The 18,706-nt window shown below is 37.6% G+C and overlaps 1 protein-coding gene and 1 pseudogene across 1 annotated transcript in view; one reads left to right on the plus strand and one right to left on the minus strand.

Moving 5' to 3' along the window:
- The window catches only part of PLEKHH2 (pleckstrin homology, MyTH4 and FERM domain containing H2), a 239,504-nt gene extending 221,930 nt beyond the window's left edge, over positions 1-17,574 (plus strand). The window contains exons 28-30 of the mRNA XM_089677844.1: positions 6,449-6,535; positions 6,933-7,067; positions 8,901-17,574. Coding sequence (XP_089533970.1) covers positions 6,449-6,535; positions 6,933-7,067; positions 8,901-9,086 — 408 coding nt within the window. The 3' untranslated portion in view covers positions 9,087-17,574. The remainder of the gene's footprint in view (positions 1-6,448; positions 6,536-6,932; positions 7,068-8,900) is intronic.
- LOC149461809 (U2 spliceosomal RNA) lies at positions 4,178-4,290 on the minus strand (annotated as a pseudogene).
- Positions 17,575-18,706: the final 1,132 nt, after the last annotated feature.

The raw sequence follows: 18,706 nt of genomic DNA on the forward strand, positions 1-18,706 counted from the left end.
GGAAACCCATGCAGGCACAGGGAGAACATACAAACTCCAGGCAGGTGGTGCTGTGGTTGGGATTTGAACCAATGACCCCAGTACTGCCAGGCAGAAGTGCTAACCATTTAGCCACTGTGCTACCCTGTATATGGGCACACTTCCAAATTATTGAGGTCAGGTGTTTTCATTGAAGAATCTTTCAGACGTGCGTTACAGATTGAAATTTGGACAACATGTTCATTATTCTGAGATTTGGATGTATCCGAATTTCCAAATTACCAAAGTAATGAATTTATATGAATCCGAAATAACAAAACTAAATTTCATCTGAAATTCGAATTGAAGTTGAATCAAATTCGAAACATATTGCTAACTCTTTGTGATTTCCTTCAATGTTATGCTATGTATATTAGTGTTAGAATATAGATGTCTTCCAAAATTCGAATTTTGAAAAGAATAGAATAAAACAGAAGAGAATAAAATAGAAAATAAATAAATAAAATAAAATAGAAATTAATGCAATAGAATAGATTTGAATAGAATAGAAAAAAATAGAATAGATTTGAATAGAATAGAATATAGCCGTCTTTTGAAAATAAAATTTCGTAAAGAATAGAATAGAACAAAACAGAATAGAATAGAAAAAAATAGAATAGAAAATAATGGAATAGAATAGAAAATAATATAGCTAAATTTCGTCTGAAATTTGAATTGAAATCGAATCAAATTCTAAACATATTGCTGACTCTTGGTGATTTCCTTCAAGGGCTATGAGTATTAGTGTTAGACTATAGCTGTCTTCCAAAATTCTAATTTTGAAAATAATAGAATATAACAGAATAGAAAAGAATAAAATAGAGAATAAAATAAAATAGAAAATAATGCAATAGAACGGATTTGAATAGAATAGAAAAAAATAGAATAGATTTGAATAGAATAGAAAACAATAGAATAGTTTTGAATAGAATAGATAGAATATAGCCGTCTTTTGAAATTCAAATTTTGTAAAGAATAGAATAAACAGAATAGAATAGGAAAAAAATAAAAATAGAATAAAATAGAATAGAAACTAAAGGAATAGAATAGAAAATAATATGACTAAATTTAGTCTGAAATTTGAATTAAAATTGAATCAAATTCGAAACATATTGCTAACTCTTTGTGATTTCCTTCAATGTTATGCTATGTATATTAGTGTTAGAATATAGATGTCTTCCAAAATTCTAATTTTGAAAAGAATAGAATAAAACAGAAGAGAATAAAATAGAAAATAAATAAATAAAATAAAATAGAAATTAATGCAATAGAATAGATTTGAATAGAATAGAAAAAAATAGAATAGATTTGAATAGAATAGAATATAGCCGTCTTTTGAAAATCAAATTTCGTAAAGAATAGAATAGAACAAAACAGAATAGAATAGATAAAATAGAATAGAAAATAAAGGAATAGAATAGAAAATAATATAGCTAAATTTCGTCTGAAATTTGAATTGCAGTCGAATCAAATTCTAAACATATTGCTGACTCTTGGTGATTTCCTTCAAGGGCTATGTGTATTAGTGTTAGACTATAGCTGTCTTCCAAAATTCTAATTTTGAAAATAATAGAATATAACAGAATAGAAAGAATAAAATAGAGAATAAAATAAAATAGAAAATAATGCAATAGAACAGATTTGAATAGAATAGAAAACAATAGAATAGATATGAATAGAATAGAAAGCATATAGCCGTCTTTTGAAATTCAAATTTTGTAAAGAATAGAATAGAACAAAACAAAATAGAATAGAAATAAAATAGAATAGAAAATAAAGGAATAGAATAGAAAATAATATAGCTAAATTTCATCTGAAATTTGAATTGAAATCGAATCAGATTCTAAACATATTGCTGACTCTTGGTGATTTCCTTCAAGGGCTCTGTATATTAGTGTTAGAGTATAGCTGTCTTCCAAAATTCTAATTTTGAAAATAATAGAATAGAAAAGAATAAAATAGAAAATAAAATAAAATAAAATAGAAAATAATGCAACAGAATAGATTTAAATAGAATAGAAAAGAATAAAATAGAAAATAAAATAAAATAGAAAATAATGCAACAGAATAGATTTAAATAGAATAGAAAAAAATAAAATAGATTTGAATAGAATAGAAAGAATATAGCCGTCTTTTGAAATTCAAAGTTTGTAAAGAATAGAATAAACAGAATAGAATAGGAAAAAAAATAAAAATATAATAAAATAGAATAGAAACTAAAGGAATAGAATAGAAAATAATAGAACAAAATTTAGTCAGAAATTTGAATTAAAATTAAATCAAATTCAAAACATGTTGCTAACTCTTGGTGATTTCCTTCACGGTGATCCAAACAAAATTTGAGCAGTGGGTGACCTTGCTGGCACCCTTCCACCCAACATCCTTCGATCTGAAAAATCAAAGGAGCCACTTGGAAAAATGTTAGCTGAATAGTGTCTCCATCCAATCAGATGCAGCTAATATTCAGGTATTCTGACAGCCACGGGTGCCAACTGTCAGGATACAATAGCAGGTGGGGAGATTCCTCCATCCATGATGTTTAGCTTGTATGGGAGAATCGGTAGACTTCTCTAGTTTAGCCTGCAGGGCTGAACAAGAGAAATCTTACAGTGTATGTCCAACTTTAGTCTAGTTTGGACCCCATAGTGACAAGGTGACTTTAAAAGTGAACTTTTTAGAATAAGAATAAGACGTGGCCCCAATTCCTTGAAGAGCTCTCTGCACCCTATTATATAAAGCCCGTGGTGCTCTGTAGCGCTGCAAGACAGTATTGTGTGACAAGTCCAGGACACTGGATCTTTACGGTACAACTAAGGGCAAAACTTTTTTTTTTTTTTTTTTTTTAGTTTTGGATAGAGGGGAGAGGGATTAGCACCCCAATCTTACACATTAAGCCCAAATTTATAATTGTGCGACTTACAGCAGGGACTGATAACTCATTGGGCCCCCAGGCAATAGGGGATCATGGGGCCCCTGTGTCCTTGCCCAAACTCAAAAAAGCCTATGAAAAAGGTACCAGGGGCATCTCATGGGGCCCCCTACTGACCCCGGGCCCTCTGGCAGTGCCCAAGTTTCCAAATGGTCAGTCCGCCCTGACTTACAGTGAAGTCGCACAATTTCAAAGTCAGGGGACATGCTGATTTCAGGTGAGATTTGCAAGACATCTGACACAGATGTCTATGCAAATCACACCAAAATATTCCATGTACTATTTTAGAAATCGGTGTGGCTCCAACCAAGTCTGAACCGCACCCATATGACCGCTGTAATTGCAGATACTAAGGTGCTATTTGGCTTTTTTTTTTAAGTCCGCAAACGTGCAACTATAACGAAAAAACCCGTAAGTGTTCACAAAAAAGTGCAAGTGCAAAACACCACACAAAAAGTGCACTTAGGGGTGTGCTTTTGTCCTACCCCCGAAGGGGTTGAACCGTTACCCTGATCCCCCGGGGCACGAAGCTCCTGACAGGGACAAGGTTCCCATTTGGTCCTCCTGGCCAAAAGGCCTGGTGGACCACCGTTCCTTATGCCCAGCCGAAGCCGGACATCCAGTACTAGGTCAGGGGGTTCTCCCGAAGAGAAAACCCCCTAGGGACAGGGGAGGAAGGAACCGTATGGCCACACATCCTCCCCCTAGACGTCAGGGTAGGCCCGAGGACCCACACCCTCCATCCTGTGAGAAAAACACACACAAAAGTAAAAGGTGACAAACGTGGGGTGAGGAAAAATAAATAAATAAATAAATAATTAAATAAATCTATAAAAATAATAAAAAGTGTCGTGCCCAAATTGTGCACTGACCAGACCCTGAGGCCTGTAGCAAAAAAAATTGCCCAGAACTTGACCAAAAGGCCCGGTCCTAGAGGCGCAGTGCAAAAAGTGTTTAAACTTGGTGACCATGTGCTCATTCACAGCATGGGGTCCCACACCCAAGTGTTACTTAGAGCACCCCTGAGGCGACTACTCAGGGGGCACCTAGTTTGCGGACTCTCTGCCTTCCCAGCCCCAGGCCAGACCAAGGTAGACCGTCCAAATCAGGAGGCAACTGGGTCCTTCAGACGTTCCAAAGGAGAATTACTCCCGAGGCCCCAGAACGAATCATGGCGCTCCCCGGTTTCTGTCCTCCCCGTAATAGCCATCCAGACCCCCATCATACCAGTGGGGGTACTATACAACAACCATCCTCCTATCAGAATGGTCGGTAGCACCCCCACTGGACACTGATAAGAACAGATACTACACTTGATCTTAGCCAAAAGGCCGAGAAGCACTAAGGTGCTATTTGGCATGAGATTTGCAAGTTGCATGACATGTAAATTGCATGCCAAGTTGCACCCAGTGTGACTGGGGTCTTATACTGCTATATGTGCCCCCATTATGGAGATTCACCTTCTTTATTTTGTCATGTTTACAACAAAAGTGAACGTAAAAGAAAATCCCAAATTTTGGGTTGTCCCCAGAACAGTAATAGAGGGGAAATCTACCAATGGGGACACTAGTTCTGGTGACTCTGGTGACAACCAGGAATTTCCTCACTTTGGAGGGCTTTTCTCTCACTTTCTGTTTTGGCTATGAGAAGGGAAATCTCCCTAATGGGGAAAAAATGACAGGGGTTATAACCCTTCCTTACTCTATCCAAGATTAAAGCGGAGCTCCACCCAAAAGGGGAAGTTCCGCTTTAAGTCTTTGTCCCCCGCTCCCCATTAAGGATTGGCACCTTTGGGGAGCGGGGGGGGGGGAGCAGGTACCCAAATTTGACAGGTACCTGCTACCACTTCCGCTGCGCTCACCTGTGGCGATCAGAAGCAGAAGTTGTCCTCCCTCCCCGTAGGGACACGTGACAGGTCCCAGAAGACTACGGGACCATTCACAAAGCACAGCGCTTCTTGTGCATGCACAGTGGGCACCTGGCTGTGAAGCCGCAAGCTGTCACAGCTGGGGATCCCACACTGAGGATGCTGCGCCAGGGAGAGAAGCCGGCCGGTGAAACCAGCTGCGGGGAGAACGCTGCTGGACCATGGGACTGTATTTTAGAAGTCAGCAGCTACAGTTTTTGTAGCTGCTGACTTTTATTTTTATTTTTTTCAGCTGGAACTTCGCTTTAAAAAAGCTTTGCCTTTAGTTCTACTTTAAATTATTGCATAACTCAGGATTATGCAACACGGAGGACAAAATTATAATAAAGTGCAATTGTGCAGCATACAACAAATCACAAAATACCAATAAAAACATGCAAATAAATCACAAACGCATAAACCATGTGCAAATACAACACAAATCATGCAATAGATGCTAATAAACATAAATACATTTAAATAAAGTGTCCCATATGAAGAAGAAATGTCTCATATAAAACAAAACAGTTTCATGTGAGAAGATGCTCAAAAAAGCAGTGACTGATCTTCAGTCATGTTAGTGCTCTCCACCAAATGCACCAAATTAACTCACCAGAGAGAATGCTGGTCATTTTATAAACCAGTATCTAATGCATGTGACTCTATGGGTCAAAGTCTGCGGCTTCTCCCCATTTGGCAGGTTTCTGTCAAGGCTTCTTTACATTGGCACCCCACATCATTTCATAAAAAGTTATAATGTCATCCACAGAAGGAAGAAAGCGTTTGCATATTGAAAAACTGTCTAAAATGTCATTACATAAAAAACGCCAATAACACTCACATTTGTCTATTTGACTGACGCTAGTATAATATGCTCTGTCATGTAGCCAAAGCCCACTCTGGCTGCAAATACAGATTCGGTGTGCGTGGTGACGTCACGTCCAACACCCTTCCCTATGCATTTCGTCATCCGATGTCATCCAGGGGCTGAATTTTAATTTTAAATGTTTTTTGGTGGTACACATCAAATTGACTAGCCGCTGCACCCTAACGTTACCCATTACTCCCGAGCTTCCCCCATCCTCTGGAACTCTCTACCCCAATTTATCAGATTATCGCCTACTCTGCTTACTTTTAGGCGATGTCTGAAAACCTATCTCTTCAGGGAAGCCTATCCTGCCCTCAGCTAATAATGGAATCTTCTATTCCTCCTACCAGTCCATCCCCCACAGTTACTAACTTTTGCACCTCTAGCCCCTCCCTCTTATATTGTAAGCTCCCAGGATCAGGGCTCTCCTAACCCTCTTGTATTGAACTGTATTGTTGCTGTATTGTCTCCCGTTATATTGTAAAGCGCCAAGCAAACTATTGGCAGTATATAAATCATGTATAATAATAATAATTAAAAGTATTGTGGCGTCCGTTTAATTGTTTTTGTATACAAACCCCTTTGTGCTGCAATATATGGCTAACAATAATCTGTTGCTAATATATATATATATATATATATATATATATATATTTATATATATATATATATATATATATATATATATATATATTTATATATATATTATTTTTTTTTTACATTGCAGCCTATAGCTCCAAATCCTTTTGAAGGTCCTTTAGTCTGGCTGGCAGTACATGAAGATGGAATAAGTGTGCTGGAATATAACACTATGGTACGTCTGACTAATATTATCATTACTATTATTATTAATATTATTATTGAGCCTGTGTAAACATTACATTCCACCCCCTTTTTAGTTAAAATGAAAAAGAATCCTGATTTCCCCATCTCTAGGTGTTTTACTTAAAAGCAAATTGAACATTACAGGTTAATATAGATTGATTACCAGCTAGTTAGACTTTATTTAACCAAATGTACTCTAGACGTGTCGCTTATATGTCCCTCCTATATAAGTACATAATGGCTGCCCGATAGTCACTTATTAAGTAAATGCTTTGCTTTTGTTTGAGACTTTTAGTGCAATTGTTGTTTGAATTAGAATGAAAAATAATGTTTAGCCCCTTTGTTTTTTTTTCTCTTTCCTTCCACCCACTCTTCTCTTTCTTAAGAGGTTGCTGTTGACATACACACACAGGAGTCTAATGACCTTCGGAGGTTATCATGATGACTTTATGCTGGTGGTTAACACGCAGACAAAGGACAAGCCAACTGAAAAACTTCTGTTTGCTATGGCGAAAGTGAAGGTAGGTACATTAGCTGAAATACACGCTAGCAGCAGCACGGAGGTAGGCTTTTAGGAGTAAAGTACTCTTCTACGATCGGATATTAAAAGCATGAATTAAGCACCTGCGGCTTAAACAAAGGCATGTTTATTTTCTGTGCTGGAGGTTAGGAGAGGGAGAAAAAGCTATTATAAACTGTAAGACCAGGCGATGTAATTACAAAATGCTTGCTCTTTTGTTCATTTAGTGGCCTCCCCGGGTTCCGGATTTCGCTGGAACAAATAAAATGTTGCAGCCAAAGCGAGAGAAGCTTATTTTTTCTACTGAGCAGCCCAGATTACTACTATTAAAAATAACAGGGGGACAAGCACAAGAACAGCATTTTCTGTTTCCAGTAGAAAGATGGTGGGCCAACAAATGAGGGGTGAGGGAAGGCACTTTTTTTTTTAAGCAGAAGCTGTTTTTTTTTTTTTTTTTTTTTTTAAAGTAGCCCTTTGCTGAAATGTTAAAATGAACTATGTAGCGGTCTTGCTGGGATACGTAAATGAAAAATATTAGAAGGTTTGGAAAACATACTATTTTTGGAGAAAATGCTACAGCGCTGCCCGTGTTCTTTCCTTAGTAAAGATTATATGACCACAGGATCAAGGATATCTAGGCTTTTGTTCATTGGACCAGCACTGTTAGGAGAAGTTTAAAAATCAACTTCAGAATAATTTTATTAAAAAAAAAAGGTCCCCCAGACTGTTCAAAAAACAAAAAAAGGAACTCAGGCTGCCAAAACCCAGCTTCAATCTGGAGCTGTCCCATGCAGTGCCTCTTCTGCACAACAAGATGTCCTTCTCAATCATCTAGGTGAAATGATGCTCAGCGCGACCTAACTCCCAAATACTGTGGGGGCAGGACACCATGGCCCTGCCCCTGAGGGAACATCACCACTATGCCCTGCATTCACTCTGTAATGGTGCAGTGATGTCATCATGTCCTGTTTACATCATTGAGGACTGCTCAGCCTAGAGAAAAGGCAAGGAAGTCTCTGCAGCATCACGTGACAGGCCTGAAAACTTTGGAAAAAGGAGAGTTTAAAAAAATAGCAAATATACAGCCTAGGGCAGGGGTGTCCAAACTATGGCCCTCCAGGTGTTGACCTGGAAGTCCCATGAGGCCTTGCAAGACTCTGACATCAACAGGCAAGACACCCAGAGGCAGAGGCATGATGGGACTTGTAGTACTTCAAAGAGCTGGAGGGCCATACTTTGGACACCCCTGGCCTAGAGTATCTGCTGGGGGAAGGGCGCTGAGGGATGGTTGGAGGTGGGGGAATGTGATGAATCCAGGATTACGGGGTTTAATTCACCAAGTTACCCAGAAACATGAGACATATGATCGTTCTGTGCCAGAAAATGAACAGCACACCATGCGTCTTCTAAAGAAAGAGGACAGCACAAGCTGTTTACTTTCAGCCTCTCTCTTTAAATAAAATTCAGTACAGAGTGAACTAAACAGGCAGAGAGGAAAGGGGTCAATCACTTTTCATTCAGCCCTGTTTGTAAATACCAGCTTTAGGTATTGAAATGGGTTTTTTTTCAGCAAAGCAGATAACCATAGCCTGGGAATCGTGTTATCAGAAGCCAACTACTGGCTGGAAACAAGAATACAGGGTATTCAAATGCACTATAGTTCATATTTTTTTACTTTTCATTTTTTAAGCAATTTTTGTGGTCCTGACTGCAATAAGTAATTCAAGAAAATACTGGTTATACAAAACAAGTATACATTCTCTTTAGCCAGCCATTGCATATGTCCTGGATTATGTCTTAATCATCTGAAGTCTAATTCTTGTTATTCCTTTAGATTTTGGAGATAACTCTGCTGATTGTCAGCTACATCAATACGATTCAACAGCAGAAGATGGCCACTCACCACATGTCTGCCCCTGCCCTTCTCTCTGCCCAAGCTGAAGAGCCGAAGACCAAACAATTGGAAAGCCACATGCTCTTGGCAAACAGCAGACCAACTAAAGGCCCAACTTTGCTATAGCAATCACTTGTCAGTATATGTACGGACACACATCTGACATTCCTAAATGGACAACAAAGCAAGCTGGATGAATGAACGTCTTTCTATTGTTATATATATATATATATATATATATATTAGGTTTCCGATGACAGTTTAAGCCACTTTTATCTTCTTGAACCGTTTTGGGATTTTCAACGTTTTGTCAACTAGAGAGTGGCCCGATTAAGAGGCAGTGATAGTTGATGTGAGATCACATGACTCATACCATTCTTTTTCTCTACAACCTCCAACTGCCACTTTTTGCACCTAGATACTAGAAAACTGCAGTCTAATCATCGGCCTTGTTATATTTAGTCAAACACGTCTAAAATATGTAGAATAAGTATTTGTGTTTCAAAAAAAATCTCTCCTAAAGAAACTCTGGGGTTGACCTACTAGCAAATGGACTGTGCACTTTGTAAGTGCAGTTGCACTATTTTTCCCCAGAGCTTAGTGAATGTGGTAAAGCTTTGCTGATTTCCATTATCCAATCACATGCAAGCAAAAATGCTGTTATTTTATTTTCCTTTCATCTGATTCTTTACAAAGTGAAGCTTCACCACATTCACTAAGTTCTGGGGAAAATTAGTGCAACTGCCCTTGCAAAGTGCACAATCTGTTTACCTTTAGTCAATCAACCCCACTGTTGCTTTGCATATGCAGTGTAAAACTCTCCCTCCCCCCTCACACACCTTGCCAGCCTTTTCTCTATGATACTGTGAGGTCTGTTTACAATGTGGCACATAGACCAAGCAACAAAATGAGAAAAATCTGAAATCCAAGGTTGGGGATATTAATATTTTTGATATTAAAACGTGTTATACATGCCCAGATAAATGAGGTGAAGCCATCGGAATGGACAGTGCGGAGATTGTTCTAGGATATCGCCCTTTGATAAATAAGTATGCCTCATAGTTTCAGATTTGATCTTTCCGATATATCAACTGTGTAGCATGAGAAGAAAGGCTTGGAATCTCTATCAGGTTTTTATTGTTGTCTGTGTCCCCTTTGAGAATTTCCTCTCATTTCCTGTCCTCGATGGCACCAGGAAGTAAATAGATGCAGACAGCAATGCAACCTGTCATTGGCTCTAAACTCTCCTTACTGAACTAAAAAAAATACTTTTTTGCTGTCTTTGCCCCTGTTTGGGGTATATTCCACATCACTTCTAGTCCAAAGTGACACCAATGGCATGGAAACAAGAATGCAGCTGCTCAATTTCAAGTGTCCAACATGTATTAGTATAAATACACTATACATATGTATTTCATTCCAACAGGAGCTTAGTCATTCATTTAGTCATTTAGTCATTCCTTGAGCTACATAACCAATCTTGTCTCAAAATATCACCCAAACTGTCTTCTCCGCTCCTCCAAAGACCTCCTGCTCTCTAGTTTTCTTGTCTCCTCTTATGCTCATCTCCAGGACTTCTCAAGAGCCTCTCCTATCCTCTAGAACTCTCTACCTCAATCTTTTCGGGGTATCTCCTACTCTGGCCATCTTTAGGCGATCCCTGAAAACTCACCTTTTCAGGGAAGCTTATCCCACCTCCAACTAAGGGCTCATGTACACTGCAGCTGATAAACTCGCGTTTAGGAGCTGTTCAGCGTTTTTTTCAGTAGCCCCTGAACTCTCCCTAATGTTTTCCTATGTGTCCATATACACATCGTCGTTTACAGTCTTTTACAGGCAGTTAAGTTTACAGTCATTTTTTTTGAACGCAGAAAACTTGAGTTCAGCAGTCGATTTTATCAGCGTTCCAAACGCAAATTGCTTGTAAATGTGGCAAATCGCATTTATAAGCGTTTGTGTCTGAAAATAGTTTTTAACTCTTTCAGTTCCTGATGCTGTCCAGAGCCTTTTTTCATCATGAAAAATGCATGCAAAGCGTTTTCAAGGTACTCAGATGGACAAAACACTGAAAACAGGATGTTCCTACCAAGCTGGTCACACATTGTCATGACCAATTCACACCTCAGACCTCTCCCACCCTTGGAAACAAAAGATATGTTAATGACCATTCACACCTCAAATTCCTCATGAAGACCCCATGCCAGGTGACCTTAATGACTCCCCCCACCAGACACCTTTCCAACCTTGGAAACAAAAGAAATGTTAATGAGCAACTCACACCTAAGCTAATTTCAACACCTGCTGCTGCACATATAGGTAATAATTTACCACTTTTCAGTGCATTCTGGGCATTTGGAAGGTCTTCTGTGCTTATCTTTAAAAAACGCTTCCAAACGCAAATGCACATAAACGCGTTATGCAAACGCAGCTAAACAGATGTTTTTTAACCTACATTTTCCAGCAGTCAGTTTCCATCATTCAGAAGTGTCCGTGTACATGGGGGCTAACACCTAAACTTTTAATTCAGTCAGCTCATCCCTCACAGTTATAACCTTTTTTACCACTTGCCCCACCCTATTAGATTGTAAGCTCTTGTGAGCAGGGCCCTCCTAACCCTCTTGTATTTCATTATATTATAACTGTACTATCTCCCTTTATATTGTAAAGCGTTGTGCAAACTGTTGGCACTATAGAAATCCTGTATACCAATAATAATTCTGTAGTCACTGCTGCTGTTGGAGTGAAATGCATAAGAAGAGCAGGTGGATGTTTTATGTTTTGGGTGATACTAATACCTTGGACTCTTTGAATTTGAGCAGCTCGATCTTTTTTTCTCTGCCTTTGATGTCTGAGAGCCAGCACCCTTTGGTTCGGTGAGGAGAGAGGAGGAGCCTTCCAGCAGTTGGGATTTATCTAAAGAAACACCATTATGTATTTTACTATGCCACACTTCAGTGGACTGCACACTTTATTTAGAGTGGCACCCCGATGCACAAATACAGTAAGTCCAACTGAAGTTCCAACAATTTGCACGTTGTGGTGGTCTGTCTCAAAAACAGATCTGAGTTTTGGTTCACTGCCATTATTGGCAGTCCGTTCTGAATGAGTGAGCTGCTGTAACTCACAAAATAGTAAGTGAGTACCCAGCCTCTCCGGACTGGCCAGGTTTAATAGGGTACTAAGCAGTGGATGTGTCTCCCCTACATCACAGTTGCAATCCAATGTGCAAAAGAATTTTAAGAAATACTAATTTTTGTTGTTCGAGGTGACCACAGTCTCAGGCCCATGTCATACTTGCAATCCTGATGCTAGCGAGAATTCACCAGTAACAGGGCCACTAGCAAATGCAGGAAGAACTCATTCAGGCTGAGAAGTTGACGAGAGAACAACACTTTGCTCCGCCTGTTGGTGAGGGAGAGACATGCTTTCACACTGTGCTGTGTCCTGCAAACCAGGGGTCTCCAGAGCTTCGAAACAAGGGGCCAGTTTACTGCCCTTCAAACTTTAGAGGGGGTTGGACTTTGGCCAGTGGGAGTACAAAATGCCCTGGCATCAGTGGGAGTAAACAGTGCCATAGTCTTGGTGGTCAGTGGGAGTAGAAAAATTACATCATTGGTGTAAGTGGGAGGAATAGTGCTCCATCCTTGGTGTCAGTGGGAGGAATTATTATTATTATTATACAGGATATATAGAGCGCCAACAGTTTGCTCAGCGCTTTACAATATAGCAACAATACAGTTCAATACAAGAGGGATAGGAGGGCCCTGATCCTTGGAGCTTACAATCTAGGAGAATAGTGCCCTATAATTGGTGTCAGTGGGAGGAATAGTGCTCCATCATTGGTGTTAGTGGGAGGAATAGTGCCCTTTCATTGGTATCAGTGGGAGGAATAGTGCCCTATCATTGGTGTCAGTGGGAGGAATAGTACCCCACCATCGGTTTTAGTGGAAGACATAGTGCTCCATCATTGGTGTCAGTGGGAGGAATAGTGCCCTATCATTGGTGTCAGTTGGAGGAATAGTACCTGACCATCGGTTTTAGTGGAAGGCATAGTGCTCCATCATTGGTGTCAGTAGGAGGAATAGTACCCCATTATTGGTGTCAGTGGGTGCAATAGCGCCCCACCATCAGTGTTAGCGGAAGGAATAGTGCCCCTTCATTGGCGTCAGTGGGAGAAATAATACCCCATTGTTGGTGTCAGTGGGTGCAATAGTGCCCCACCATCGGTGTTAGCGGAAGGAATAGTGCCCCTTCATTGGTGTCAGTGGAAGGAAAGGTGCACCGAGGGCCAGATAAAGGCAAGCAAAGGACCACACCTGGTCCATGGGCCGCAGTTTAGAGACCCCAAACTAATCCTGCCATTGGCGAAAACTCAACTGACTTGCCAATATTACATGGCCATCACTTTCATTACTGTGCACCTAACGTCACGCTTTAGTAAATCATACTTCTTGATGCTTAGTACATACAGGCTGCAAAGTTGAAGAGAGAGCAACACCTTGCTCCTCCAGCTGGAGAGGGAACGACAAGTTTTCACACTGTGCTGTGTCCTCCAAAGCAATCCTGCCACTGGAAAGAACTCAACTGGCTCACCAATATGATATGGCCCTCACTTTCACTACTATGCACCTTACTTCACACTTTAGTAAATCATGCCACTTAATTGTCAGCAAGTGAATTTGTCATCAGAATTGCCACCAATGAAGACATTGCATTGTGTTACGTTTTATATCCCCTTGTAATGTAACACTAGCTTCAGATGCTACATTGGCTTGTCAGCTGTGATAATAGTTTTTTGGGGGGGTTTTTTGTATAGTTTACTGTATATAATAGCAAATATAAATGTATATCGATGCTGATCTGCAAACTAAAAATTATTATTATGAAATTTATACTGTCCTAATAATAAGCAATGGTTTGTAAGTCAAATCAGTAGGTATGTGTTGTAAATAAGTATATAAGAAACAAAGCATTGATAGTGCCTTTCCAGTGTTGTCTGGGGGCTACAAGCATGCGCAAACCTTCCGGTACAAATAGAAACAAACATGCTCTGATTTTAATGCATTTTACTGAATGCTTGAACACGCAATACGAGGAAATTTAACCACTTTCCACAGTGAATCAATTAAACGATCATTCTGTGAAAATTTTATTTTATTACTTTCATAATAAAACAGAAGAAAATAGCCCCTGAAAAGCATAATGTAAGCTTTGGCTGATACATGATTTGCTATAATTGCCAAAAGCAATTACCACTGCATTACTGCTGTGTACATTTGTGCACATATTACCTGTGTGCAAAGCTTCTAATAGAAAGTCATAAGGACATATTTACAGTATATAGCCAACTGTGGAAAAACACATTGCTGAAACTAGTTAATCTGATTTTATTTGTTGTAAGGCTTTAAAGTTTTTGAAAGGGAAGATAAATGTCACAGAAAAAAAAAATCAGTCTGTAAATTTGCTAGTCAATCAAAATACCCCTTAAAATAAGCAAATAAGAAATTAATTGATACAAAAATAAGATAACAGTATAAGACAAAAAGACATCCCAAAATAGGCAAATAGATTCACCAACACAAAAAAAAGATACTAGTGTAATACAAACATACCGCTTAAAATAAGAAATAAGAAATTCACCAACACAAAAAGAGGATAATAGTTTAAGACAAAAATACAACTTAAGATAAGAAATTCACTGACACTTAAAAAGGAAAATAGTATAAGAGATAAGCAAATAAGAAACCTTTGCGCACAAAAGATAAAAATATGGAGCACAAAACATATATATATATATTTGGCATTCTACTAGCTTTCAATTATCATTAATAATAAAAAAAAGTGAAACTTTTTGGAATTAAAAGTGGAACTTCAGCAAAAATATTTCTGTTATTAGTTCATATTAGTTTATAATATTTTTTACTAGTTTGAGTTTAATAGGGAAAGGATTAGAAATTTTTTCATTGCTCTCTGTGTCCTTTTTTTTTTTAAGGTTTTCCTTCACTTACTGTCTCCCGGAGCACAGTCATCAGGGAAGAAACGCTTTCCAACAGGACACAAAGAGCAATTTTTGCGGAGTATCTGCCAGCAGTGTAGCAATGGGGTGTTTTCCTGAATGAAAAAATGGAAAGTTTTAAAAAGCCAGGAGAAAAATAATATTGTTAATCCTGGTTGGCTGAATGACTGACACAGGCCTGGTATAAAACTGACACACTGTAGTACACTACATTGATATGGAACCTATTAGCCTATTGATATGGAATAAAAAAAATCACAGTTTCAGGGAAAATTCTGATTGTTTTATTGTTGGGTTCTTTAAACTATAATGATGTTTCTCATTAAATATAAATAATATAGATTATAAATTCATATATCATAACGTATTTTGATATTCTTTTTGACATAAAATATTGAGTGATAGAATAATTTCCAATAAAATTTTATTTTTAATGATGGTTTCTATTTTTAATAGTTTACATATTTCAATTATTTTCAGTATGCATTCATTCGTGGGAAAGAAAACATGATTATGTTGTGGCTTTGATCCACTAATGTGTAAAATCAATTATTAACCATTGATATATCTGTGTGTATTCATAATTTGTTCATTAGTGAATAATTAATTGTATCTATATGTCCAGACAAAAATATTTACATCATAAAATTATAAGAATACAGTTGTTACTGATTACAATATGTTTTATATCATGAACAGTTGCACAAGGAAACTGTTCTGTTACAGAAGGATTCCATGCAAGAAATTAAAAGTCTATATTTTTAATATAAGATATTAAATCAATTTGGCAGAATTTTATTTTAACAATTTTAGTCAACTTTCTTGTTCCTGGAGAACATTTTTCTTTCTAGATTATTTAATAATGTTCTAAGTATTTATAATAAATCAATTGCTTTTTGTATACTAAATATTTAAAATAAACAGACTCCAGAAAAAAAATGGTCCTGTTTACTCCCTTAATATATACATTATATTTATCAATGCTGATTATTTTCAAAACGAATGATGTTCCTGAATCAATTGCAATATAGTATATAATAGGATATATAACATATTTATATATAATTTTATATATATATATATATATATATATATCTCCCCAAATGTGAAAAAAATCATTAAAGTATGTAAATGGAATCAAATGTTCATGCATTCTGAATTATTTATTAACAATTGTTACTATTAAAAAATGTTTTCAGATATAGTAGCTAAAAAGGCTAAAATATTGTCAAAAAGATAGCTTTCAGTAGCTAACTAAAAAAAATCATTATACCTAGAGCTCTTTAATTTTTAGATCTTTCACTTAGGCTATATAATCTATAATATTAATTATAATGCTTTGCTTGGTTGGGATTTTCAGATACAGGAAATATAATTAAAAAAGGGGCAATTAATACGTGTTTTTAGTTGGTTGTTAGCATAATAAAATTTATACATAAACTGACAACCAGGGGCGGACTGACAACTCATGGGGCCCCCGGGCAATAGGGGATCATGGGGCCCCTGTGTCCTTGCCCAAACTCAAAAAAGCCTATGAAAAATGTACCAGGGGCATCTCATGGGGGACCCCTACTGACCCCAGACCCTCAGGCAGTGCCCAAGTTTCCAAATGGTCAGTCCGCCCCTGCTGACAACACTTAGTTTAACAGTGATGCTGAATATTTGGTATTTAGTCTTAATATTTTCTTTATTCTACCAAAAACTTTTTTTTTAGTTTTGGATAGTCTATAGTCTAAAGCTGGCCAAAGATGGATCGAAATTTGGCTGGATCAGCAGGGACAGCTATGGCTGTTTCCACTTGACAGTCGTTCTACCGTTTACTATTTAGGTTTAATCATGGCTTTTGGGTTAATTTCCTAAAGAGGTTAAAGCCATCAAATGTATTCATTCTATTACTAATTATTGTTTACAAAGTAGACTAAAGAAAGGGTCCTTTGTACCACTAGTTCACCATAAAGCATTGTTTTTTGATGATTAAGAAAAGCATTGGGTATTTTAACCTCTTCCATACAGGGCACTTTTACCCTCTTCCTGCCCAGGCCAGTTTTCAGGTTTCAGAGCTCTCACACTTTGAATGACAATTGCGCGGTCATACAACACTGTACCCAAACTAAAATTTTATAATTTTCTTCACACAACTAGAGCTTTCTTTTTGTGGTATTTAATCACCGCTGGGGTTTTTATTTTTTGCTAAATTAACAAAAAAAGACCGAAAATTTTGAAAAAAAAAACTTTTTTTTTGTTTCTGTTATTAAAGTTTGCAAATAAATAATTGTTCTTTATAAATTTAGGCCAAAATGTATTCTGTTACATTTCTTTGGTGAAAATAACCCAAATCAGTATTTATTATTTAGTCTGTAGGAAAGTTATAGAGTTCACAAACTATGGGATATATCTGAAAATTGATCAATCCTGAAGTACTGACAGCCAATCTAATTTCTTGAGGTTCAAGAATGTCAGAACAGTACAGATATCCCCCAAATGACCCCTTTTTGCAAAGTAGACAGTCCGACGTACTTCATAAGAGGAATGGCGAGTTTTTTGAAGTTGTAATTTTGTTTGTAAATTTTCCTGAAAATAAAGAAATTAAAAAAATGATTTTCACTATTGTCAACTTTAAGTAAAAGTAACAACATCCACAGTAATGTACCAGTAACTGTTAGCAGGTCTGCTTTCAAAAATAATCCACTGCCTCCAATCTGAGGTGACTGTGGAATCTCCAACAAGCAAGAAAAACTATCAAACAGGTAAGCTCACTGCGGGTCCTCAGAACCTGATGGCAAGGATTAGATTTGAAAATGAAGAGAGCTCTCATCTATAATCAGCCAATGTCCCTTTAAAAACAATATGGAGTTTTCTGCATGCTAGTGGGGGCCCAATTGGTGTGAAGATGATCTAAGGTGTAGATGACAATTAATAAGTACTTCTCCTCCTAATGCTGGTGAACTTGATGTACGGTACCCTTTAACCTCCCTGGCAGTATGATTATTTCGAATTTTTGGTGCTGAAAGCGGTACCATTTTTTTGCATGGAAATATGTAGTTTTTTATTGTAGGCTGTAATTTTTAGGAATAACTCACTGAAATCTGTCCGAACAAGAGTCTAGTAAACATTCCGGATATGATAAAACTTGAAACACGAAATCATAAATTATAATTTAATTAATAATCAGAAAAAATAATAATATAATAATAATAAATTTAATTCAATAATATAATCAAACCAAAAACACTGAAATTTGAAATACAGAGGCAAATTCGCACTTCGCTGAGCAAAGTCGCAAAATCGTTTTCAGTGTCTGATGACGAATTTCCCCACGAATCATTATCACTCAATTCTGCAAGTGGTTCTAATTTACTATCGCTGTTCTCTAGCTGGTCTAAAACTGCTTTTGACATAAAGGGACGCTTTTTGGACGCCATGGACTATTCTAAGTTTCCAGGCAGAAAGAACAGTCAAAAGGTAGGCAGGGGACAGGACAAAGCAGTAGGGACAAAATATACGTGAAATGCATTGAAACAGCAATGTTTTACTATATTATAATCATTTTTTAAAAAATGACATTTTTTTAAAATTTAAAATTTGACACCGGTTCCGGCGCCCGTACGTCCCGATGTCACAGGGACCGGAACACGGAAGCCGGATGCCGGCATCGACCGGAGGAGATGGCCGGGGACGCTGCAGGGGACACATTGCGGGAGCGAAGGACAAGGTAAGTGCTGCAGGGACT

The sequence above is a fragment of the Staurois parvus genome, unplaced genomic scaffold (genome assembly GCF_062004578.1).
Source record: "Staurois parvus isolate SC_StPar_1 unplaced genomic scaffold, SC_StPar_1.0 ptg000192l, whole genome shotgun sequence".
NCBI lineage: Eukaryota > Metazoa > Chordata > Amphibia > Anura > Ranidae > Staurois > Staurois parvus.